The sequence below is a fragment of the Crocodylus siamensis genome, chromosome 1 (assembly GCF_052110815.1).
Source record: "Crocodylus siamensis isolate JL-2025a chromosome 1, ASM5211081v1, whole genome shotgun sequence".
In the NCBI taxonomy this organism is placed as follows: Eukaryota; Metazoa; Chordata; order Crocodylia; family Crocodylidae; genus Crocodylus; species Crocodylus siamensis.
Genome location: NC_143395.1, coordinates 201,891,655 through 201,915,744, shown reverse-complemented (window position 1 = coordinate 201,915,744; position 24,090 = coordinate 201,891,655). Strand labels below are relative to the sequence as shown.

The following is a 24,090-nucleotide window of genomic DNA, read 5'->3' as shown; positions in this document are numbered from 1 at the left end:
AGTTGAGGCATTTCTGAAAATCCTGCACTACAGTATTCCCGGAGTTTATTACAATATTTGTAGAATACTGTTCACTAAACAGTGGCCATGGGAAATATTATAAATGGATATCTATTTATATTTATCATTATCCATAATAATAAGGAATGGTCAGAGAATGATATTTCCAAAGAATCAATTTCCTTGCCTCTCCTCCTAGGCTAGGGACAGATTGAATTGAAACCGGTTTAAGTGACCAGAAACTGGTTTAAACCTGTAACAGAACAGAAGCTCAGTGCACATAAACCAGTTTCAAAATGACTGAAACTGATTTAAGATAAACCTGGTTGAATGTAGTATGACTTAACTGATTTGGGTCAAACTGGGTTATGAAACTTCTGTCCCAGACCCCTTTCCTGGTTCAAGTTAAATTACAGTCCTCCAGCATCCCAGCATTTTGCAGCCCTGGACTAGGCTGTGCTGTCTGCTACAGCAGAGAAGGGCTGGTCCTGCCCCTCTCCTCCCTAGCCAGAGCAGGGAGGGCTGGCTGACAAGAGGTGGGGGGGGGGCAAGCCCAGCTGGGAATACAGCCCAGTCTGCAAGGAGGGGGAGACTCCCACCACAGGCAAACTCCGGCTGGGATCTGGGGCCAGGGAGAGGAGTTAAACACCCCTTCCCCTGCTCAAACCTATTCCTGGCTACAACTGTTGACTACAAATCCCAAAGGCACCTGGAAGCAGGAAGAAGTAGTGATGAGCAACCCTGTAGAGTCCTGCTGTTGTAACTCTGGACTGCAAAACCCAGCAACCTTGGGGGCAGTGGGAAGAGGAAGTGAACGCAGCCAGAGAGCCTGCTCTAGCATCCACCCCCCTCCCCGCTTCTGGCCTGAGCCACTGCAGACGTGTGGCTGCATTTCTTAAATCAAAGGTAAATGTCTGTTCACTTCTATTTCAATTTAATCTCTGCAATTTAAACTAACCTGCAAAGACTAAACTCATTCAGTCTTAGGCTTTTTGACTGTCTGTACCTAGCCTTAAGGATAGAATTGCTAGATAGTTCCAATTCAGTGCCCAAGTTTTGTCTCTTTTGCATTAGCTTTCTGTCCAGCAAAATGCAGCTGTGAAGAAAAGGTGGAACCATTTTCTTAAACTGTAAACTAAAAACCACAAATGTATACCTCCTTTCTCAGCCTCTTAAAACACACTAAATTATATCTAGCATAGCTCTTTAGTTGAAAAGGTTCCTAAGACATCACAGGTCAACATTTCTGCTGCCGACCTATGTTATTGCTTCACTTTAATAGCAAGCTAATGAATTTTGTTGCTGTTCATTGTTGATTCATTTTTATGGGATTCAGAAAATATGCTTATAAAACCAACACTTCTTTCCCAATAGGAGAAGCTGAGAGGAACAGAGAGGGCTTTTTTCTTTCCTTCACCTGCCCCTTCCAGGTCATCCGCCCCTACATACACATTAAAACCAAGTATTTGGTGCTTTCCGAGCTCTTCTCCTTGCATTTCTTTGGAGGACTAGGGTGGGGAAGTAGTTATTTTCCACACTCACATTCTATGCATGCCTTGTCTGCAGCAGCCAGTTAAAAGGCCCCTCCTCAGAGTCCAAAGCAGTGCAGTACTGATCTGCCACAGGGCAAGGGATGGCCTGTATGTTGGTCTGAACATGTCTTTTAAAGTAGTCTGTGGTACAAAAATAAATCAGAATCATAGCAAGTGAAGATTCATAGATTGTAGAGTCAGAAGGGACCACAAAAGATCATCATGTCCTACCCCCTGCCCCAGGCAGGAAAGAGGACCAAGGTCAGATGACCCTAGCCAAGTGTCTATCAAGCCTTCTCTTGAAGACCTCCAAGTTAGGTGATAGTATCATCTCTCTCGGAAGCCCATTCCAGATTCTGGCCACCCTTACTGTAAAAAATGTCTTCCTAATGTCTAACCTGAATCTACTCTCCACTAGTTTGCACCCATTATTCCTAGTTACTCCTAGGGGTGCTCTGGTAAATAGTGCATCTCCAATTCCCTGTTGTCCTCCCTTGATAAACTTATAGGCGGCTACAAGGTCTCCCCTCAAACAGCTCTTGTGAAGGCTAAAGAGACCTAGATCCCTCAACCTCCTGTCTTAAGGTCTTTCACAGAGGCCACTAATCATACAAGTGGCCCTCCTCTGGACCCTCTCCAGATTCTCCATGTCCCTCTTGAAGTGCGTCACCCAAAACTGGACACAGTACTCCAATTGCGGCCTTACCAATGCCGCATAGAGGGGGAGCATCACCTCCCTCCATCTGTTGGTCATGCATCTGCTCATGCATGATAAGCATGCTGCCTAGACTACCAACTGCAGGGTTAATGCCCTAGAACAGGGTTGGCCCACCTGCGGCATGCATGCCACAAACAGCACAAGCAGCCTCTGTGTATGGCATGCAGCAGACTGGGGAGGGAGCAGGTAGCACAGTGGTAGATAGGGTAGGGATCATAAAGCACAGCAGCAGATCAGGCAGGGAGGAAAGGGAAGGAAGAAGCATTGCGGCATATCAGGCCAGGGGCACACAGCAGGGAGCAGAAAGCAAATCAGCAAACTGGGCAGAGGAAGAAGGTCAGAGTGCCCCTCAGGGAGGGTGCAAGTAGGGTTACCATATTTCCAGTAACAAAAAAGAGGACACTTGGGGAGGATATGTTTGGGAGGGCAGTGCCTGCCTCTACCCCTCACTCTTAAGCCCTGTCCCCTCAACCCTGCCAGCCCCCCCTCACTCCCAACACACAGCCCCCTGTCCCCCACCAGCCCTGCTGGTGCCCCATACTCTGGAGCTGCACACTCGCCGGACAGGAGGACAGGGAGCCAAAAAACAGTACATCTGGGAAAACCCAGACCTATGGTGACCCTAGTGCAGAGCTAATTTGTAGCATGCCTGCCAATGTTGGCCCCCCCTTGCCTAGACTGTTTAAAGGAACATGTCTGGAAATTAATTTGAGGCACTCCAAAGAGATAAAACTGCCCCTGAAAGGATCGTTCCAAGTCCTATTGTCCATGCAGGATGGACATGTCAGTATAGAGAAAAAACTGATCAGGTTACCATTCATAAAGGTAGGACCTGTGCTGAAGAAAATGTTTGTGGATTTTAAAACCAAAAGGACCCCTTGTGAAAATCATCTGACCTCTGGCAAAACAGGTGTCAGAGTTGCTGTCCTTTATCAAGCCCAGAACTTGTGAATGAGCTATAGGCATCTGTTAAAGATGAATGTCTGAAATGCATCCGGGAACAGTAAAAAGGGCCCTTGCTGGTGTCCCACCCAACTCCATCAGCAGCTACGTGCTTTGTGGGAACCTGTTCTTTTGAGCAAACATTCATTCTGCATCCTCCCAGCCTCTCCTTTCATTCCAGTCCTGCACCCTTCCCAGTCATGCATCCCTGACACCAGAAGAGCCTCCGCATGAAAATCATGAATCAACTGCAGGAGCCATACAAATTAATTCCTAGGCTGTGCCCCAGCTGCTGTTGCTGTGGCAGTGAATAGTTGGAACATGCCAACAACCCCCTCTGAACATCTCAACACCCCTCTGTGGGGCTCTGGCTCTGGCATTGGGAGGAACAGCCCCCTACCCTCTAATGCTTGCAGCAGGCTCTGCCAAAAAGCAAACACATGCTGCAGCCTGAAACAACCTTCTAGCTGGTTTCCTCTGCACTCCCCTGACCCAGGGAACTGTATCATCTTACACCTGCCACCTTTCCTGGCCTCCAGATCCTTCCCACTCCATTGCATTCATTTGGCTTGGCTCATCTGTGCCTGAACATGTGTTGTTTAAGCTGAGAATCCCCTTCTGAGAGTGTGCATCACTCAGCACCAAGACCAGGGGCCCTGGGGGCCATTCGAAAAATGTAAAGACCAAAGAATAATCATCATCAACCTTATCAAACTCTAAGCAGCCTTGCCAGACTGCTGCTTACCACTGCAACTCTCCTCTGTCCAACATCTATTATGAACCTCACCCTTGCTTTGGTCAAAGGCTTATGAACCTTCCCAAGCCACTTCTGTCTTGGGCAGACAGCCAAAGGAGATCACGTTTAGACTCTGCAGTCTTTGTCTTTACAACGGCCCTATCTCAGGTCTTTTGTCCTGGACAAGCTAGAATCCCTTTTCTCCTCCAAGTGACCAACAGGCAAAGGAGAATATGGAAGGGTTAAAAACCAATGGAAAGGAAGAGGCAAGACCTGTTCCACCTCCACCCGCAGCTGCATTTGTAATCTGTGACTTTGCTGCTAGGAGATAACCCAGCAGGCAGGTGCACTGCTGCTCCTGATCTTCATCTGGCTCCTACTCTTACCTGAGCACTAACTTCAGGGAGATTAACTGAGCCACTGGTTTAAAGCTATGTGCATTTCTGCTGCATGATGCAGGCCATTACCAATGGTACTTTCATGGCTGCTGTCAGGGACATTTATCCTCATGGCACTCCCAGGAGACAGGGCAGCGCTCTTATTGTGGCCACTTTGCATGTGGGAAACTGAGGCACAGAATGATAGAGTGTATAAAGGTGCCTCCGGCTGTCGCTCTCAAGCATGCAGCAGATGCAGAGCTTGACAGAGGTGCTGGGGGGCACCCTCAGGGCAGCTTCAGGATCTGGGACATACAGAATGGGAGGGTAGGGCCACACATCTCAGGGGTGCTTACTAGGGCATTTTAGGTGTGACTTACCACATGCCTGCAGTGACTTGCCCAAGATTGCAGGACAAAACACTGTACTGCCCCTCAGACCAGGGTGGGTTGGGGACGAGGTGTGGTGGGAGCCCCTGGGTTAGCAGGGAACACTGGGGAGGGGATAAGGAGAAGGCACATGAAGGGCAGGGGGAGCCAGGTCTGCCCCTCCCCCCCATCATGGTCTGTGTTTGAGTCTGGCAGCAGTAAACTCCGGGACTTCCATTGTACCTGGATCAGCCAGGAACAGCAGAAGGGAGAAACAGTCACACCACCACACACCCCCAGATCTGTTTCTAAGGAGAGGAACTGAATCGAGATCACGCCAGTTCCAGCAGAGCACCCATGAGCCATCCTTCCCCATTTCTAAAACATGAGCTGCTGGGCCTGCAGCATAAACTGCTACAGCTAGTTTGTGCAAATACTTTTGACTTTTCTGTGTTGACCTTTGTAGCCCCAGGCACCACTTCCTGCTTGCAGGTGCTCTCACCCCACCTCACTCTTTTTTTCTGGCAGCAAAAGGGACCCAACTAGCTCCACAACCCGAGTCAGTCAGTGTAAGATTTTAGGAATTTAGTTTCTGACTTCCTAATGGAGTTAGGTAGCCAGGTTGTAGCTGTATTGGTCTGGAGGCAAAAGGAATCAAAACTCATGACAGAGGTGATTTCTTTTATTAGACTAACTAAATATTTACAAAAAATGTCTTTATTTGCAAGCTTTTGGGCACAGGCTCCCTTCAGCAGGCATGGGAGATTGCAAGGATTGTAAAAGTTCTCCTAGGTAGAAATGAAAATTCATATTTCACAGGAGAGCTAAAGGAGTTAGGCACCCAGCTCAGCTGGAAGTCATGTACCTCGTTCTCTTAATCAGGGAACCCCCACTCTGGCATGTTACATCGGCAGCGAAGAGGAAGACAAGGACAAACCAAAGTTAGGAAGCCAATGCCAGAAGCATCTGGGAAGTTTCCACTGGGTTTTTTTTTGCCCAGGGAGTTGGGCACACTGCCCAGCACAGCTCCTCTGCTCCAGCTCTCCCTCTCATTTCAGCACTGCTTATGGGCCACACAGATCAAGTGAGGTGTGTGGCCTCCCACCATGCTGCTTCACCCCCACAGCTTTATCTGTGGCTTTGCACCCTTCTTCCTCTGTGTAATGTAGTGGGAACAGGGTTGGAGCCACAGTCATGTGAGAAGAGAAACAAGCCTTCACAGATTCATAAGGTTTTGGGCTGGACAATGTTCACTGTGCACTGGGCAGAACAGCACCTTTGTTATGCTGTACCAGGTTTGTGTCTTCTGCCTTCTGATGGGACCAGACCCACTCGCACCCACTGGATTCCTTCTCTGGGGGAATGGGGTCAAAGCTGACATTTGCAGAGCCCACTCGGGGTTTTGCACAGCACTCAGAAATACTTAGTCAAATCAAGCAGTCATCATGATGCTAAGCTCCTAGTAAGCTTCTCTGGAAGTGTCCCCATTAACAACTCTCACAGTACTAGCGATGGACTGTCTTTGAAGTCTCCAGGGGTTTCTGTAGCTTTGTTAAAAAAAGGGGAAAAAAACCCTTTCCCTTCTTAATGCCAAATAAAGGAAAGGGAATTCTGAAATGTCCAGTCATATAAAACAGGGATGTCAAACCCATCCCTCTTCATGGGTTGGATCTGGAACATGGATTTCCTCACTGGCCAGATCCAGATGCAGCTGCAAGTGGTGGGGGCAGCAGCAGCAGTCTCAGAGGTTAACACAGCCATCACTTGCACCCTGATGCCAATACGTGTCCTCGCTGGGGCTCTGTACCCTAGATTTTGGCAGTAGGCACTGCCCCTACTCCCTCTCCCTCCTCCCAATTCCTAGCCCCACTGGAAGCTCTGCAGTCCAGATAACATGGCTTCTCAAATTGGATCCAACCTGCAGGCCATATGTTTGGCACCACTGATGTAAACTAGCAGTTCAAAGCAACCGATTTCATGCTAATGCAATTTTTAAAAAAAAATCTTCCCCCAGATTCAGAAAGCTCTATAAAAGGACAAGTCTTGCAGAGGGCAAAGGTCTGAGCTACCAAGGTTACAGGGGTCTTCTACTTCTAGGATGGGGGCCCCAGTTTGATAAAAGCTTCCTTGAAAACAATGCATGCCAGACCACACCCAAAGAAAAGAAACAAAAAGAAAAGAAGCAAAAACTCCCACAATAAATATGAAGTTTCTTAAGTAACAAAACCAGATGCTGTGATTGTGTTATCAAATATATCAAGAACTTTTGCCATTAAAATAGTTGCATAAACACTTGAAATGTTTTTCCATGGTAAAAGCGATTACTATATTAACATAAGAAAAGCAATTCCACCTTCAGAGATAATATGTCTGTAGAACTTTCAAACATAACTGATATCAAACTACTACTTGTGCTCTGATTGCTCACATGGGAACACCTTCTAGCTGATAGGATGCACGACCCTGCCTAGCTAGCTATTCACAAGCCAATACTAATATTATTCTACAGCAGAAGGCAGGGCAGAATGGCACTTTATAGTACTCACTTTTCAGTACTCAGACATCTTCTAAAGCTGTGGGCTGGACTGACCCAGTTCGGGACATAGACGGGTGAGCACTAAGACCAAGCCACTGCATTTCCAGCATGGGGAAAGTGACTGCTGGAAAGTTCCCTTCTGCTAAATGCTGCCTGGGGGCCAGATCAAGTGGCTCTACAGGCTGGTCAACCTCTGGACTAACTAATTCAATAACAGTTTATTTCATCAGATGCTATGGATGGATTTGCAGGTGGCAGAGGTTCTAAATATAAAGAAGGAATTGAAATACAGAGGATAGGAAATGTGGGGAGGGAAGGGGAGAAGGCACTACTGAGAGAAGCAAAGGTGGTAAACAAAGCAATGAAACCGTAGAGATGCAGGGGTTATAAAAACAAGCCCAGCTACTGGGATAAGAGTCTGTAGCCTCTTTTTAGAGACTTTATACCATTCTTCACACAATCCAGTCTGTGGATACTTTAGTGGGGCTGACTGGCTATCATCTTTCTTTTCAAATGTCATCTCCACCTAGGCAAAGGGATAAGGAATGCTGCTGTTCTGAATCACCAGTGTTTCACTTCATATTGCCAGCCCAAAATATTCAAACATCCCAAGTCAGGACCTTGCAAATCAGGAGATGGGTTTCAAATTCACAAGTAAAAACATAAGTAAAAAATTTCGTTGGGGGCTCTTTTCCCCTTGCCTTTGGGATTGTGAGCCTTTTAAAGTTTATGTTGTTAAGATTTCCCTTACCATTTCTCTTACCCTAACTTTAGTGACAAGTCTCTGCATGTGTAGATACCTGCCAAAAATTGCTTAATGAGCATTAGTTTAATGCACATTAAATGTAGTTGCGCTTAAATGCACGTGTAAACACACCCATCCTTGCTGCTTTTTTATGACTCAATCCTAGGGGTAAGATGACGGTGTGTTATAAGACTCTATTCATTAAGAGGAAGTTAGTTAACCATGTTAGTCTGAAGTCAGGCAGAAGCCAAGGTAGAGAGGCACCTTCTAGACTACCCAAATAAAAGATGCATAACTTTTCATAAGTTCACAAAAGCTTATTCACCTCTGATTCAGTTAGTTTAGAAGATGCATCTTTACCCTGCCTTCCAGATGCATTAATGGATTTTCAGGGACTTTAGCAAGGTAACATAAAAATAAAATCACATTTAGGTGCCTATCAACCTAGACCCCTGACAAGTGAAACAGAATTTGGCCCTGGGCATCTGCAACAAATTAAGGGTACTATCTTACTCTCTAGTGAATGCAGGCAATGCTGTTAATTCAGCTGAGGTGATTCATATGGGCTGGGAGATTGAAAGCTATCCCTGTGATGTTAAATAGGGAGATGGTACTACAGATAAATTGTGACTACAGTGTGAAATTGAATGAGCTGATTTTTTTTTCCTCCAGTTGGAACTGTCAGGCCACGCTGGCAGCTTTTTTACAGGTGGACTAAATAATTTCCAAGTGTGCCAGGTGGCTCAGAGATCCCTCCCTGGGGCAGAGCTGGAAGGGCTGGAATTGCCCGAGCCATTCATTGAGTCTGCTCAGTGAGTGGGTTGGAAGATGACAGCCTGGGGTTTCTCCAAGGGCAGCAGCAGCAACAGGGGCCTGAGAACAAAGGGACTTGCCCACTGCTGACCACCTTGTCGGGTGGGAATCCTCCTGATCTAGCAGTCTAGAATCTGTGGGTGAAATTCTGGCTCCACTGATGTCAGTGAGGTTTTTGTCATGGACTTCAAGCTTTCACCCAGAATCAGCTGCAGCTGATGAAGCAGCTAATATGGTTGGGAAGAAACACCCCCACTTCCCAGGAAACCATGAGGGCACTAGAAGACCATATGGATCAGGAGCCCCATTCCCAAGGACCAAGTCAGCTTAGAGCCACAGCCTCCAAGCCCTAAAGCAGCCAGCTCCCACTTCCAGGGAGAGGAGAGTGAGAAGAGCAGGGCACAGCAGGGTGAGGTCTTGCCCCCTCTGTTTCTACCAGGCACCAGTTAGATCACTGGTTCTCAACTTTTTTAGCTTTGAATGCAGAGTAGCTCAGTGATTTTGAATAGGGGTGTCATGAAATTCAGAAAAGTTATGGAGGGAGACCTTGAGGCTAAAAAAGGTTGAGAACCACTGCCTCAGTTCTTTCTGGCTCTCTTCATGAACGCTGGCACCAGAGCTCATCCCAAAAAAGGAACCCTCCTTGTAAAGGCATTTTGACATTCTTCTTATTTATTATGTGCACAGTAGAACTGAGAGCATTTCAAGCCCACTCAAATTACAAGCGAGTAGGCTAGCAAACAGATCCAAGGCCCTGAATAGACAGTGCTTACAAAGAAGCAAAAGGGTTCTGTAGGGAACTGGGCCCAGAGGATGGTCATGGCACACCCTAGGGGCCACCCAAATCCTGCCCACCCTCTGAGTCCTCCAAACACCCCCTTTCTGTCTTCATAGTAGCTAGGGTCAGGAGGGACCCGAACAGATCATCTAGCCTGACCCCCTGCCACAGGCAGGAACGAATGCTGGGTTCACAAGACCCCAGACAGGTGATCACCCAACCTCCTCTTGAATTTCCTCAAGGTAGGGGCGAGGACCACTTCCCTGGGAAGCTGGTTCCAGATTGTGGCCACCCTAACTGTAAAAAATTGCCTTCTGATTTCTAACCTAAACCTGTTCTCCATCAGCTTATTACCATTGTTCCTCGTCACCCCAGGTGGTGCTGGGGAGAAAAGGGCTCTACCTATTTGCTCTTGATCTCCCCTGATGAGTTTGTAGGCAGCCACCAGGTCCCCCCTCAGCCTCCTCTTGCTGAGGCTGAACAGGTTCAGGTCCCTCAGTCTCTCCTTGTAGGGCCTGCCCTGCTGCCCTCTTGCCAAGCGGGTGGCCCTCCTCTGAACCCTCTCCAGGCTGGCCACATCCTTTTTGAAGTGTGGCGCCCAGTACTGGATGCAGTACTCCAGCTGCGGCCTGACCAAAGTCACACAGAAGGGGAATATCACCTCTTGCCTGCCATGCTTTGATGCTCTTTCTGTATTGATCAGGAGGCTCCCCCAAGTGCTGGAGTGATCCCCCTGGTGCCTAACTGATGTAACCAAACAGTTTTCTGGGCCATTCATCTGCTAACAGAACCGTGCCTGCTCCATGTAGTTGCACCTCACGACCCTAGTGGCCCCAGTTAAACCTTAAGGGCGCTAACTGTGGGCTCCAGCCTCCGCCACAGTCATGCCTGTGCCTCATGGGTCTTTGTGGCCAACCACCTTCCTGTGAAGGCTTTGGCCCTGTAGGACACAGCCTGCTAATTACTCTGGCTGTAGGCTGCTAGCCTGGGCCCACTTACTCTGGCCCAGCTTCTCAGCCTCTTTTCTCTCTCTCTCAGGCTTGGGACTTCTCAGTTGCCACCCACCCCGTCTCTGTCCTGGCCTTCATCCCTCTCGCCCCTTCCTGGTTTCAGCCCCTCTCATGCTTCAACTCCACTGGCTACACCTTTAGCTCTCAGCTTTGGCTGGGTCTCTTTTCACCAGTTGCCCCACAGGCACCCCTGCAGAGCCTCCTAACTACCCCTACAGCCACTATTTGGTCCTCCAGCCAAACTGAAACAAACAGTGCAAGCAAACTGCTTTAAATAAAACACAAAGCTCTCTCTGGGTCAGCACAGTGCTGCAAAAACCTCCTTCCCACCCACTGGCTCTTAGTCTGTGGGAGTGCCTGGCCTGGACTGCAGCTTCTGCTGTTTCCTAGCCAGAGCTGGCAGGAAATCTCCTCCTTGCAGAGTTTCAGGCCATACTTGCCCCTCTGCCTCAGGAACCCAGGCTTATGTCCCCTGAGCTCCTCCTGTTTCTGCCAGGCATTTCCCTCAGCTTCAAGAGCAGTCTACTATGGTTTCTTTGGCTAAACTGCATTTTTTCCCCTGCTGCCTACCCAGGGCTCTGCTCTAGTGTCCTAGTGCAACTTGCCCTGCAATAGGCACTTGCAGCCCTTTCGCTCTTTGGCTGCCTATTCTACTGCAGCCAGCCCTGTTCAGCTGTCTGCACCTGCCTGTGGAAACTCCTTGCAGTTTCTGTTCCAGTAAGAGGAGCCTCTGGCTCCCTTTTACAAGTCCCAAAAACCTGTAGCATCTTACTCTCTTGTTCCCTTCAGTTGCAGCACTGCAAGAGGAACCTCAGGGCTTTTGGAAGCAACACACAGCTCTGCACAATAAATTTCCTTGCTGCCCAGTTGTTGTTTTTTTGTCCCCTACAACCTGTGCTTGGACATGCACACACAGCAGACTGCAGTCGCTGCAAATCTCTGTTACTCTAATGAAGTTTTTAGAATGATGCTGGTTTATTCCAGCTGACTATCTGGCCCCAAGTCTTGATATATACTGCCACTAGCTTTCCATGCCTGTACCAATTATCAATACAGTGGAACCCAATGGAACAGACTTGTGTAGTAAAGATTTTCCAATGCAGGAACAGCTTCTCAAAGTGAAGCAGTTTCTAAAGAATTCCAGTGGGGAAAGCCAGCAGCCTCAAATCCATGCTGGAGAAATCCAACTTATTTTGTTCTGTTTAAACTCAAAACGCACTGATTCAGCGAGCCAACTGATATATTTACTAGAAATGCACCGATACGTAGGTCCGATATTGGATCAGCACGATATAAAGAAAATTGATTGTATCAGAAATTGGCCTGATGTGGCAGATAATTTGGCTGAGAAATATCCGTGCATGTGCTATGCCCCAACTCAGCATGTAGGCAGCAAGGAGCACAACTCGGCAGCTTGGAAAGCTGCACGCAGCTGGTAAGTCTGGTGTGGCGGAAGGGGAGGGGAAAGGGAAGGGGGTGTGGGGGTGCAGATCAAGGCCCCTGTGGTGAGGGAGGAGTGGGGCTAGGGCTGGGTGGGCCAGAGGGTCAGAGCATGTGCTGCCCAGCCAGGACGTGGCAGGCGCAAGATCGAGTCGTGGCTTGTCTGGGGGATGCGGGGGGGAGAAATGGGGGGGTTGGCTCCTGCCACTGCGAGCTGCTCATCTGGGAGACGCTGGTCTGGCACTTGCCTGCTTGTCCAGTGGCTCCCGCCACTTGTCTAGGAGGGCCGGTGGGGGCATGTGCCCCCAGATCTGCATGGGGCTGAGCACGGCGGGCTAGGGCTGCCTGAGCTCTTCCTGGCCTGCCCTGCCCCACTCCACAGATCCGGGGGCACGCCCCCTCCACTCCATGCCCTCCCAAACGAGCAGTGCACAGTGGCAGGAGCTGCGCCCCTCTCCTCCACACCCCCAAAACAAGCTGCGGCTCCATCCCATGCCTGCTCCATCCCAGCTGGTCAGCACTTGCCCCAACCCCACTCCTCCCTCACCACAGGGGGCCTTGATCTGCCCCCTATGCCACTTCCCACCTCCCTCCCCTTCCACCACACCAGATTTACCAACTGCACGCAGCTCTCCAAGCTGTTGGGCTGGTATCGGAAGTCAAATCGGTATCAGCTTATATGCCTCCTTAAAAATCAGCTGTTGGTATCAGCCCCAACAATCTCTATTGGGGCACCCCTAATATTTACTGCCAGTGTATCAAACAATCATCACAAGTCATAGTGTGAAAATGTGTTAATCATAGGTGGGATTATGAAAAGGAGGGTGCACATGGTGAAATGCATCATCATATATAACAGAACACATTTTTCTCCAGATAAAAAGAAACTACAAGCTTTACTAATATGCTAGGGGCCTAGGGCTATATTATTCAATTTAAGTTTGATGCAAAAATAAATGTAACTTTACTGAAATGAGCTAAGAAAACAGTCTGCAAGGCTTTGAAATAAAAGCTACATTACAGGGAGCAGCTAACAGCAGAATTGCAGAAGAAAGGCTAGCTTAATTAGTGGAACATCAAGACCATTCAAAAAGAGAGAGGGTCATTAACACCTGTGGAATGGAGAGTTTAGAAGGAATAAAGTAGATTTTAATGAATCATGAAGTCAGTTGTCTACCTCACTGCTGCCTGAATAGAAATGCTGCTGCCACTACAAAGCGATGGTTTTAAACTTTGATTGGAACAGGAGTCAAAGGCGGGGTGCAAGTGCACCTGTAGCCCCCTTCTGGATCCACCCTTGCTGCTAATTTTCCAAGGACAGGACTATGCTGAGAATTTCTTCTCCCCACTGGCCTGTAGTACGCACCAGGGCTACAGTAGCAGTAGCAGCAGAAGTAGGGAGTCAGCAAAGGGGAGCTGGATATTTTTATTCCTCAGAAGACAAATTTTGGCAGAACCCCAAGAACTGCTGCAGAGAGATAGAATGGACCACTCCTTGCCCCCAAGTCCCTCTCTTAAGCAGCTAGTCTCACAGATCCTCACTGTCTCCACCCCACCCTATACTGGTTATCGTGGTCTCTTCTGTCAACTGGGTGGGAAATGTTTTTTTGGCTGCCCTCAGCTGTGCATTTGTCTTGTAATCTCATTGGCTCTGGGCCCCACCTACAGTTCCTTTAGTTCGTTATCTCCAGCGCTGGACTTGGGTGATTTATCAGTTTGTTTAATGGAGGAGGAAGTGGGTGCAAAAGGCCCTACTGGCTCCATACATTTGACCTACTGCTCAGAAACGGGTCTGGATCACCCTGGCTGGTTTCAGGGAAGCCAGCCCTGGCTTTGCATTTGCTCTGTCATTTCCAGGCCCCTTTGGAGCCATGAGTCTGTTTCTTTTTCACAGACATGATAAAGTCCTCCATGGGCAGTTCAGTATCCCAATCATTCACTACTGGGATGCTGCTCTCCCTTCCCCTACGGTGATGCAGAAGAGGCCCCACTCAGCATCACTCCCACCCCACCCCTCCAAGAAAGAAGATTGATTGAGAGAGCCAGGAATGGCTGCTCTGATCTCAACCTGGTATGTTCCCATCAGGAACTGTGTGGTTCATGGGGAGTGGAGGGCCAGCCGCACCCTTCCCCTGCACCACCTCCAGGAAGGACACTGTTCTGGCCGGGGTCCAGAATACACAAAACCCAGCCACTGCTTGGCATCCACTGTACAGCAGTGGCATTGTGTCCCAGTCAGACTCACTAGACTCACCTGCTCTAACCACTGGAAGTCTAAGTCATGTCTAACCCTGGAGGCCCAGCCCTGTCAGTGAGCTTGACTGTATTCAGTGCATTTTGAGTCATGTCCCATCCCCAGGGCAGGGATAATACCACAAGCCCTGTGCCAACAGATACCACAGAAGCATCTTCCTGCCACACCCTGGAGGCCAAATAACTACAAAGAAACTCTAGATAGTGTTTGATTAAAGTGTGTTTTTTGTTTTTTATGATGCCCTGCCCTAGCCAACAGGAGCTTCTTTACTTCTCCAGTGGCAGTAAGGCTGTCCTACCCAGAGCTGACTAACCAAAGTGGCAGCCTGGACACAATGGACCTGTCAGAAACCAAGGCCCACACCAGGCTTTTGCCTGCATTAGGCAGGTTCCTCCCACTTCCCCAAAGACATCTGGCTGATGTGCTGTAATACTTGGATGTGGGCACTCCTGCTGGGGCAACAGAATGTCATTTGAAAAGGGGCAGATGCTCCAAGAGCCACCTGACTGATGGACATGAACACCTTGTGCCTCCTGAGGCTGGAGGGGGCATGGTGACCACCCACAGGTGGCAGTGGCAGCAGTGAGCAGGGGAGGCACGGCAGCGGTGGGGGTGTGGCCACAGAGACGTCAGTGGCAAAGGAAGACTGAGCAGGGACTGCCCGCAGGCAGTCGCAGTGGTGCCGGTGGGGGGGGGGGGGGGGGAGGGGGCAGCGGTGGTCAGCCAGCGCCCGCAGACTCTGCCAGCAGTGGCAGCAGCCAACCTCAGGGGGGGCATGGCCAATCTTAGGCCAATGCTAATGGATGCAGCACCTGGTGTGTTCCTGGGGAAAGCTCCTTGGGTAGTGGCAGGGGTGGGGAACAGGCTGTGCTAGCATAATGACACACCATTGCAGCCTTGGCTAGTGCCGCTGAAGCTCCCAGCTAGGCATGGGCAGGCCAGTAGAGTCCTCCCTGGCTAGGGACAGACATTACACATAAACTGATTTAAGTGATCAGAAACTGGTTTAAACCTGTAACAGAACAGATGTTCACTGCATATAAACCACTTTGAAAATGGTTGAAACCAATTTGACAAAAACCTGGTTGAATGTAATATCAGACTTAACTGATTTGGGTCAAATCGGTTTATATGTCTATCCCAGACCCCTTGCTGGTTTAAGATAAACCAGACTCCCCCAGCATCCCAGTATACTCTCTGGGCTGGGTGGGGCTCGCTGCTCGACAGCAGAGCTGGCCCTTCCCCTCTTCTCCCTGACTGGAGCTCCAGCAGAGACTCAGCTTGGCTTCCCCCTGCCCTACCCCCACCTTGCTGCTTAAGCATGAATCCCTCCTCCCACCTATCTCCCACAGCACGGACCCCAGCTCTACAGACCCTAGGCATGTGGTATGCTAGTTAATGCCAAGGGGAGTGGAGGGTGTGGTGTGTGTATGTGTGTCCAACTTCAGTGGGACAGGTAAATGCAGCAGTGACTGCTTAGGGCTTTTTGGAGTTAATCAACAGGTCAGCTGGTAAGCTGTTTAATAAGAGTTTGAACTAATGGAGAGAGGCTATTGTTTTGCTGATGGGGTGATAAACACTGTTATCGGACCCCTGCTGGCTTGCTGGCCTGTCAGTTTGCTGCAAACAGTACAAAGAAGCAGGGTGGGAGATTGAAAAGCTCCCTATCATCAACACATGCATGCACTGCACACACTCCCTTGCCTCACAGTGCTAGCTGGGTGCTGGCAACACTCCTGCCCCTTGAGCAGCCAGCAGGGAAAAGCCTGGGATGGTACAGGCAGACCTCCCTAATTAAAGTGCCCTGCTGGGGCAGGCCATGCCCCTCTCAGCTCAACACTAGTTAAGGGAAGAGAGGGCTGCTCTAGTCAGGCATGTGTCTGAATTTCCTCAGTCCAGAGAGAATATCTGGCCGGTTATGAACTGGTTCAGCGCAGCTAGGTTAGACTAACCTACAAAGATTTTGAATCAAGTCAGTCTCAGGATTTTTGAATGTCTGTCCCTAGCCCCTGAGAACAAGCATCTTAACAAGTTCTTTGTGCAAGCCATGCAAGAGACTTACTCACCCCTGTGGTGCTACAAATCCTTGAGCCCAGAGGGCTCATCAATTTCTCCTGCAATGCAGGCCCCTCCATTTGGTATGGCTTTTAATCCATGTGGATTTTCCCCTCCTTCCTTTCAGCTATCAAAGGCTGTTGCAGACTCTGAGGCTTGGCTGTGGTTCCTACCTGCTCCCCCCTCTTCTGATCAGGGAGGTTGCCAGTTCTTTCTCAGGTGGCTGGGGAGCAGTATGAAGCGGGCCCATAAAATGGCCACCCTGACCCTGCTGCTACTTTTTCCAGAGAAGAGACAACCTTTGTCCTACTGTTGGGGAGCTGCAGATAGGCATGGCCATAGGCACATTGCAAGACTGGATTGCTCCTTGTAGAGACTGCCATTTGGGTTAGTCACAATCTGCCTACGCCCATTCCTCACCTGAAAGGGAGTAGACCCTCTCCTAATAGCCAGCTACTCCTGCCTGCTTATTGCAGCGTTGGATCTGAGTTGCATCACAGGGGCAGTGAATCACTACTATGGGCCCAGCTCTGAGACTAGGCTACCTTGAGCTGATCAGATAATGTCCTCATTCTTCCCTTGTGACATTGCAGCCTGTGCTGGGGGCAGAGATGTAGAGTGAACTTGGGAGATAGGTAGAAGTGTAGGACAGACAGCCTCCCTCATCAAAGGGTTGGTTCAAAGCTGCAGAGTAGTACCATAGTTGTTAACATCCAAAAACCCCAAATATAACTGTTCTAAGATAATCAGGGACCTTGGGGATTAGAACCCCACTCCTCATCATCGGGCCATCAACAATCTCCAATTGCTGCTGCTACCACTATGATTTCGATCACATGCCTGAGGCCAAAACTGTTTTCTTCACCCCCATCAGCATTTGCGGCAGTGGCCCCTGTTGACAAGGAGCTCCAAGTAACTTGCAGGATCAGGATAATGATACTGTACTTTCATTTTAGACAGCATTATTTCAACCCTAGTTTTATGTATGTAGCTGCATTCTTTGCAAAACTGTCACAATACCTCCTATTTTCCTCTGATTTTAAAACTGCAAGGTACAAAGTGTGCATGTGGGTGGGTTTTAAACCCATGCTGGCTGGAGGCTTTGCCCCTGACCTACACTGTGCTTTTGGGCAAGTCAATTAACAAGACATTGCTGTCAAGGTCAAGACTCCCATTAACTTAAATTGAGCTAATTTTTCAGCCTGGTTGCCGATCTTGAAATTGAATGAAGTAGTGTCGTATACATGGCACATCAGGAATAACTTTTTAAGAAAAAATATGATTTTTCACTGAAAAACTTAATGTTTGAAGCCAAGTGTTCCTACTTCTAAACACACACATACACAAAATCGGGGAAAAAAACTGAAAAAAAATCCTTGGGTTGAATATTTTCTTTTTTTAAAAGCTAAAACTATTTTTTTAGCAAACTGACCCTTTCTGCTAATGTGTTCTGCAGTTAGTTGAAAATCCAGTTTTTCCATGGGAAAAAAGTTTTGATAGAAAATTGTCATCCAGCGCAGCTACACCCTGCAGAGCCAGTCTGATGCTCTTTCCATTTATTTATGTTAAATATGTTCTTTATTCCTTTTTCCAACAGTAACAAAATTATGATCTGAAAGGAAACAAGCAGGGCTCTTCCCCAGACTTATTCCTTTCCCCTTGGGCCTATGCAGAAAAGTCTTTAAAACCAGTAGGGGTGTTACATTTCTAATATAACATACATCCATAATATAAACATACAACTGTTTTCTGTTGTGTTAGTTGTGTATCATGTTGCAGTGCTGTGTGTACCAGACAGAGACTGTGCCAGTCTTTTATCAGAAAGTACATAGCAAGATAGATTTTTAAAACAAACTAAGTATATAATCAGGATTCTTGGACTCCTAAAGTCCCTCTTAATTTGCATCTGAATTAGGTTCATAGTTATATGCTTCAGCCACAGCCTGCCACCCAAAAAAGTCTGCGTTCATTCAGGGTCTATCAGCTGCTAAATTGCCTTTAGAGGGAAATTGTGCAATTTCAGAGAGTTTCAGAATCGTCTTCAAGACCTGAATGCATTTCTAGTGGAGCTTTCATGTCCCGTTTTCTCAAATTTCCCAGTTTTGCTATTTCCACTGAGAAAAAAGTTTGAAATATTGTATACAGTAAACTTCAATCCTGAATTCATTCGCATGTGTATTCATGTCACTTACTGCAAAGCTCACAGCATACCCTGTGTACTAGCACACATCCAGAAGGAAAAGCCTCAAATATTAAGTTTTTCAGTGAAACACTAACACAAGAGCAGCCCATTGCTTAACAGTATGATGTCTGAGTGCACCTTGAGAATCTGTATCCCTGGTTCTAAAAGTTTAGTTAAAAATCAAAGGTCAAACTTACAAATTCAGGGATGAAGAGGATATCAGGGAAAGAAGTCAGGACTGCAAAGCCGCTGGGCAAGGAGGCTGTGGTGGCTGCAGACGACATCTTGGTCTGTTCTAATGCAGAGTCAGTGAGTCTTGCTCCTAGGTAAGGTTTTCCAGTTCAGCCTTCCAAAGTCCCCTAGACAGGCAAACTCTTAACTGATCAGAGAAATAAATGTTACCGCCTACAGGGAAGGAGCTGAGCACAGGTGTGGCCAACCAGTTTGACACACGGGTTTGCCTGCTGTTCTTATGAGCCCTGGGAGGAAAAGGTACAGGAGATTACAGTTAAGTTTCTCAGGCTGCAGAAAGCATTAGCCCTTCTGGGCTGGGTGGAGTTAGTGTTAGCTACCCGCTGGCCAGAGGCTGTTTGAAGCCAGGCGTTGTCATAACTGGAATTCAGCGTATCAAGCCAGATTTTTAGCAGGCATCAAGTGGTGTAATCCCATTGACAGCAACAGACCTCGGCTGATCTACACCTGCTGTGCTACTGGGGATGGGCTTTGATCTGAGCAACCTGTCCTGAGCAATATTAATGGAAACAGATATCATTCCCAGTGGAAGCTCTTGCTTACAGGTACAAGAACAGATCAAAACTCAGTGCTTTTTGCGAAGGAGACTAGCAACCTACTGGGCTACCAATGCTTAAAGCACACTGCTTGTACCCAAGTGAGGGGTGTAGCCAGCACTGCATCTAGCATTACAGCTGGATCAAATAGGGACTGACAGCCTTTGTTGCATGTTCAGAGCAAGACTAAAACTTGTGGCTACAGGAGCACAGCAAGATACCTATGCCACTGCCCTGGGCAGCTTTATTCCTGTGCTGGTGGAAACAAGGTGCTGATGTACCCCAGTCTGAGTTCTGACTTTATTGTTGACTAGTGGGCCTGGCCTAGGGTCAGGAGGCCTAGGAAGAGGAGGGAAGCTAGAGCTCTGCCTTAATGGGGATTCCCACCAAGCAGTTATTTACTTATGCATTAGATTTATAAACTGTGCTATCCAAAAGGCTCTGAATGGCTTACAATAAACACTGGCCCACCAGCATCCCAACCCTGGAGAACTCCAGCCCCCTCCCCCACCCAAATACCCCTCCTGCCTAAACCTCAACAAAGCAAATTGTCTGGCTGCTCGCAACTGCACTTCCCCCAGCCATTTACATCCAAATATAAGAAACCATTTCCTATTTCCTCCACCCCCTGGCCACCTACTCCTATACCCCCAGGGGAGATGCCTCCACCCTACCCCAGTGTCCCTTCCAAGTCTGTATCTCCCTCTCTTACAGAGGTGCTATGGCTGTAATTCCTTTGTTCCTCTGCTGTCCCCAGCCCTCCCAAAAGGCCTGACACTGAAGGAAAGTTATAGATTTCAGAAAGGGGGGGAATCATCATAATCCAACACCCTAACTGCAGGGAGGGGGAGAACAATGGCATCAGGGCACATGTTGGCTGTGATCTGCCTGCCTGGGCAAAGGTCACTGGCAGACTACTCTACTACTGAAACTGAGTCAGCGGGAGGCTGGCTTAGGCTGCTCCAAACAGTGTGAAGCACCTACCGGTTCTGCGTGCCCCAGCGCCCGGCTCCCAGCTCCCTTGCAAAGAGGGCTCCTGCCTGGACTCAGCATCAGTGCCTAGGGAGTTCTCTGTTCTTTCCCCAGGAATGAAGGTGCTGAGGTGGGAAGCAGCTCAGCTCACAGCTGTATCCGTAGCAAGTGACTCCTCTAGGCACTAGTTCAAATGTCCTTTCAACAGACAAGTTAAGAGGGGGTGCCAAATCAATCAAATTTTGGCCTTGTTTAAAGGTTGTGTGGGATTAAAAGCTGCCTCTTATGGGGGTGGGAGAGGTGTGGCTCGACATCATGGTGAGCAGGGGTCTCTCACCACCCTCCTAAAGTGGCCAGTTTCTCATAAGGAGGCAGGGGCTGGTGTGATTCCAGCTCTGGGTGAGATGCAAGGCCACAGATGCACATCCTGGGTGAGAACAGGCCCTGCTTAGACTGAAAGGGGTGGTGGGATGGAGGCCCAGCACCAGGACAGTCAACTCCAAGGGTTAAGAATTGAATCACATGCAAGGGAGCTGGGCACTGTGGTACTTTTCTTGCCGGGATCCTTTTCATGCTTAAAAGCAGTTCGTTTCTCTGGAGGCCACTAAAATCACAGACACACACTCATTAGATGGCACAAAAGGTGTATTTGCAAATAGGGTCAGAGCAGAGTCAAAAACTCAGATTACTCTGAACCCACCAAGGAATTTTGCAGGCTGTATTTATCTTTTTCCTCCTGGGCACGTGTGCAGAAACAGGAACTCTTACAGCTCACTTCCGTTTCATACAAGCATATATGTGGTTACATCACTACATACATCGCATGTATATTATAATTAACTACTTAAGTATGCAGGGTGGAGAGGTAAATATGCATCAGCTAATTAAGCATGCTCAGAGACTACTATAGGTCACCAAGAGTTTAAACCCCCCTGTTTCAAGGACACAGTCTGTTGAATTCCAGCTTCTGTAATCTGCATGAGAAAAGCTAGGGAGAGGCTGGGGGAGAGTCTGTGATTTAGTATAAGAAGAGCTGTGGCAAGGCTGGGCAAGGAAAAAAGTCCTTGACAGTGTTTCTTTCTTATCGGGTGCAAGATGCAAGCTGTGCATTTCTAACAATACTTCATTTCTAACACTTTGACCCCAGCTGACTGTGTGAGCTGGATGCCGAATTATATAGGACTGAATTAAGCACAGACTCAGACCTGTTCAATTTAAAACTTTTATTGTTTCACAAAGTCATAAACTAAAGGAGGTCTGTTGGTTCATGAGGTTCCCAAATCAAGCCCTTGCTCTCTAACCCGGAGGCTAGGTGCGGCTGCCTGATTCAGTAGTCCCAGAACTGGTCAACAGCTCATTTAAAAGGAGTCCCTTATCTTTTTTTAGGCAAAAGATACAAAACTGTCCCCATGGTGGAAGCGAGGCATCTAACATAACTTTACTATTAGTTATATATGATAACACTTATACATATGCATTTCTAATTCTTACTTCTATTGGTTATTTAGTTAACTTATCTATATTATAATATCAGGTGATACGCTTTGTATTATAATCATTATGCTTCTTATGTTAATCCTTAATGACCTTTATATTTCTTATGCTAATTTTCTATAACCTAAATACATTATTCATCTATATGTTTTGCTGGTTTTTGCAGAGTTAAAATGTCAAAACTGACATAATATGCGGTTGTTTTTTCGTCATTGCGGTTTAGCCATGCAGTTTCCTATTCTTAACAATGTAAGCGGCATGTCTGCTATTTTTATCATTGTTCAAAGGTCAGAAGTTCAGCATTTTCATCTAAGGGTCAGAAAGTGATTACCAGGATGTCAATCACTGACTTCTCAACCTCCTTGAAGCATTCTGGGAGTTTTAGTGCATTGTTTTTAATGCTAGGCCTTGCTTAGCATAAGCACTCTCTCACACTGACTTCCTGCCCCTGGGGCAGGAGGCTGGATGTCATGATCTTTCAAGGTCCCTTCTAGCCCTAATGTCTAATGTCTGAGTCTACATTCTAAAATGTCATGGGATTGACCTAAAAATGCTGAATTTTCCAAAATTACAAACACTGGTTCCTGGTTGCCTTCTAATATTTGAACTCACATTTCCAAGTTATTTTTTCATCATCACGAGGGCTTTTTTTCAAATGAAAGGGAAGATTCCCATGTAATCACAAGCAACCACAAGTGTGGATTAGGGTAGTGTTTAAGAAAAACACCGAAGATCATAAAATGAGAAGCAGTACTTCTCTAGGTCCATCTTCTTAGTCTTGTTACATTTAGGGTGCTGTAATGGAAATCTGTGTGGAGGAGTCAGTTTGGGGCACGTCCTACACACAGGGGACAGGCAAGGAGTGGCCTTTTCTGCAGCTGCTTGAAAAATAATTATGTGCCGCCTACAAAGCCTTGATGTACAGAATGAGGATGCAGAGATGCCTGTAGTGCAATTCTTCAGGCCATTGTTTGCCTGGTCTGTACATCTCAGAGCACCTGCAATGCTGCACCATTAGCACAGGTACAGCATGACACACAGAGACTCTTTGCAACTTTGTCATATGGCCAATAGCACATGACCTGAGATTCCAAATTGATCAATAATTTGGGATCTACCTACATTGTGCTGAGGTGAAAGAGACATTGTGGACCACTTGCAGTTGTGTGGCACCATTTTTGTGATCTTTTTGTGGCTTTGCACCCACCCCGCTGATTGCCAAGCAGGCTGCCCATGATGTGGCCCACCGCTTTCTGCTCATCAGCAGAGAGAGGTGAGGCTGTACCATGGGCATCCCTCTTGGCCAATCAGCAGCAAGTGTCAAAAACATGGTTTGGATTGTTAGCAGACTTTGCAGGTATTACCTGACAGGGAACATGATGTAAATGCTTCTGCTGTAGCCCTCAGCTTGGGGGCTCTTAGCTTCTCCTCTGCCAGGTATGTGTGCCCTATTTGGGAGAGATCTATACATGCCAGGCACCTTAACTCCATTCTGAATGTTAGCTGTTGATGCATCACAGGATGTCTGAAGCTTACCAGCCTAAACAGTGTGTACCTGCTAACTGGCATCACTCCACCTGAGCAGTGGCCAGCAGGATAGAACGATCAAGACAAACTGAAGATGTGAGACACCTGCTGTATGACCATCCTGCAGCACACAAATGTCTGAAGTCTCACAGGAGCTTCCTAACCAGCACCCAACCTCTCAATGCCACACCCAAGGAGACTCAACTACAGATGTGGAATAAGAGGCTGAAGAAAATATGACAGCAAAAAAAAATTCACATTCTAGTGGCCGAGTCCTTACCACTAGGGGCTGGCAAACCATGGCAAAAGCTGCAATGTCTCAACTGCATACAGGATGGAGTCAGACATTCTGAGAAACTATAGAAGAAGTAGGGCTGTGCCATTGGTGCAACCACCTGTGACTATGGCACAGAGCCTCAGACTATGCAACAACTGCTGCAATGCCCTCTGCTTGAAGGCACATGTACAATCAGGTATCTCACAAAATTACAAGAACTGAGCACAAGCACATGTAACAAAATGGTCAGATGTGGTGTAGAGACCTGACAAAAAGAAGCAGTGGGAGGTGAAGGCCCCCCATCTTTGCTGCTCCCCTTCATGCCAATGGCTTCCCCCACATCCTGGTAGGTGTGAGGCTGGGCTGCAGCAGTCCTGAGGATTTCCCACTAGGGAGCCAGCATTTTATTTTTAATCAGTTATTTTTTCCTGGTGATTCTGTGCCAAAATTATGGGGATTGCCATTTTCGCAGGGTTCACAGAAACGGGGGGGTTTTCAGGGTTTCCGCAAAAAAAAAAGCGAAATCACAAATAGGGTAAATCCCTA

The 24,090-nt window shown here is 47.8% G+C and overlaps 1 protein-coding gene across 1 annotated transcript in view; it reads right to left on the bottom strand.

Annotated features, from left to right (window-relative positions):
• Positions 1–18,957, bottom strand: part of MAL (mal, T cell differentiation protein (MAL blood group)) — a 39,849-nt gene extending 20,892 nt beyond the window's left edge. The window contains exon 1 of the mRNA XM_090052602.1: positions 18,684–18,957. Coding sequence (XP_089908728.1) covers positions 18,684–18,770 — 87 coding nt within the window. The 5' untranslated portion in view covers positions 18,771–18,957. The remainder of the gene's footprint in view (positions 1–18,683) is intronic.
• Positions 18,958–24,090: the final 5,133 nt, after the last annotated feature.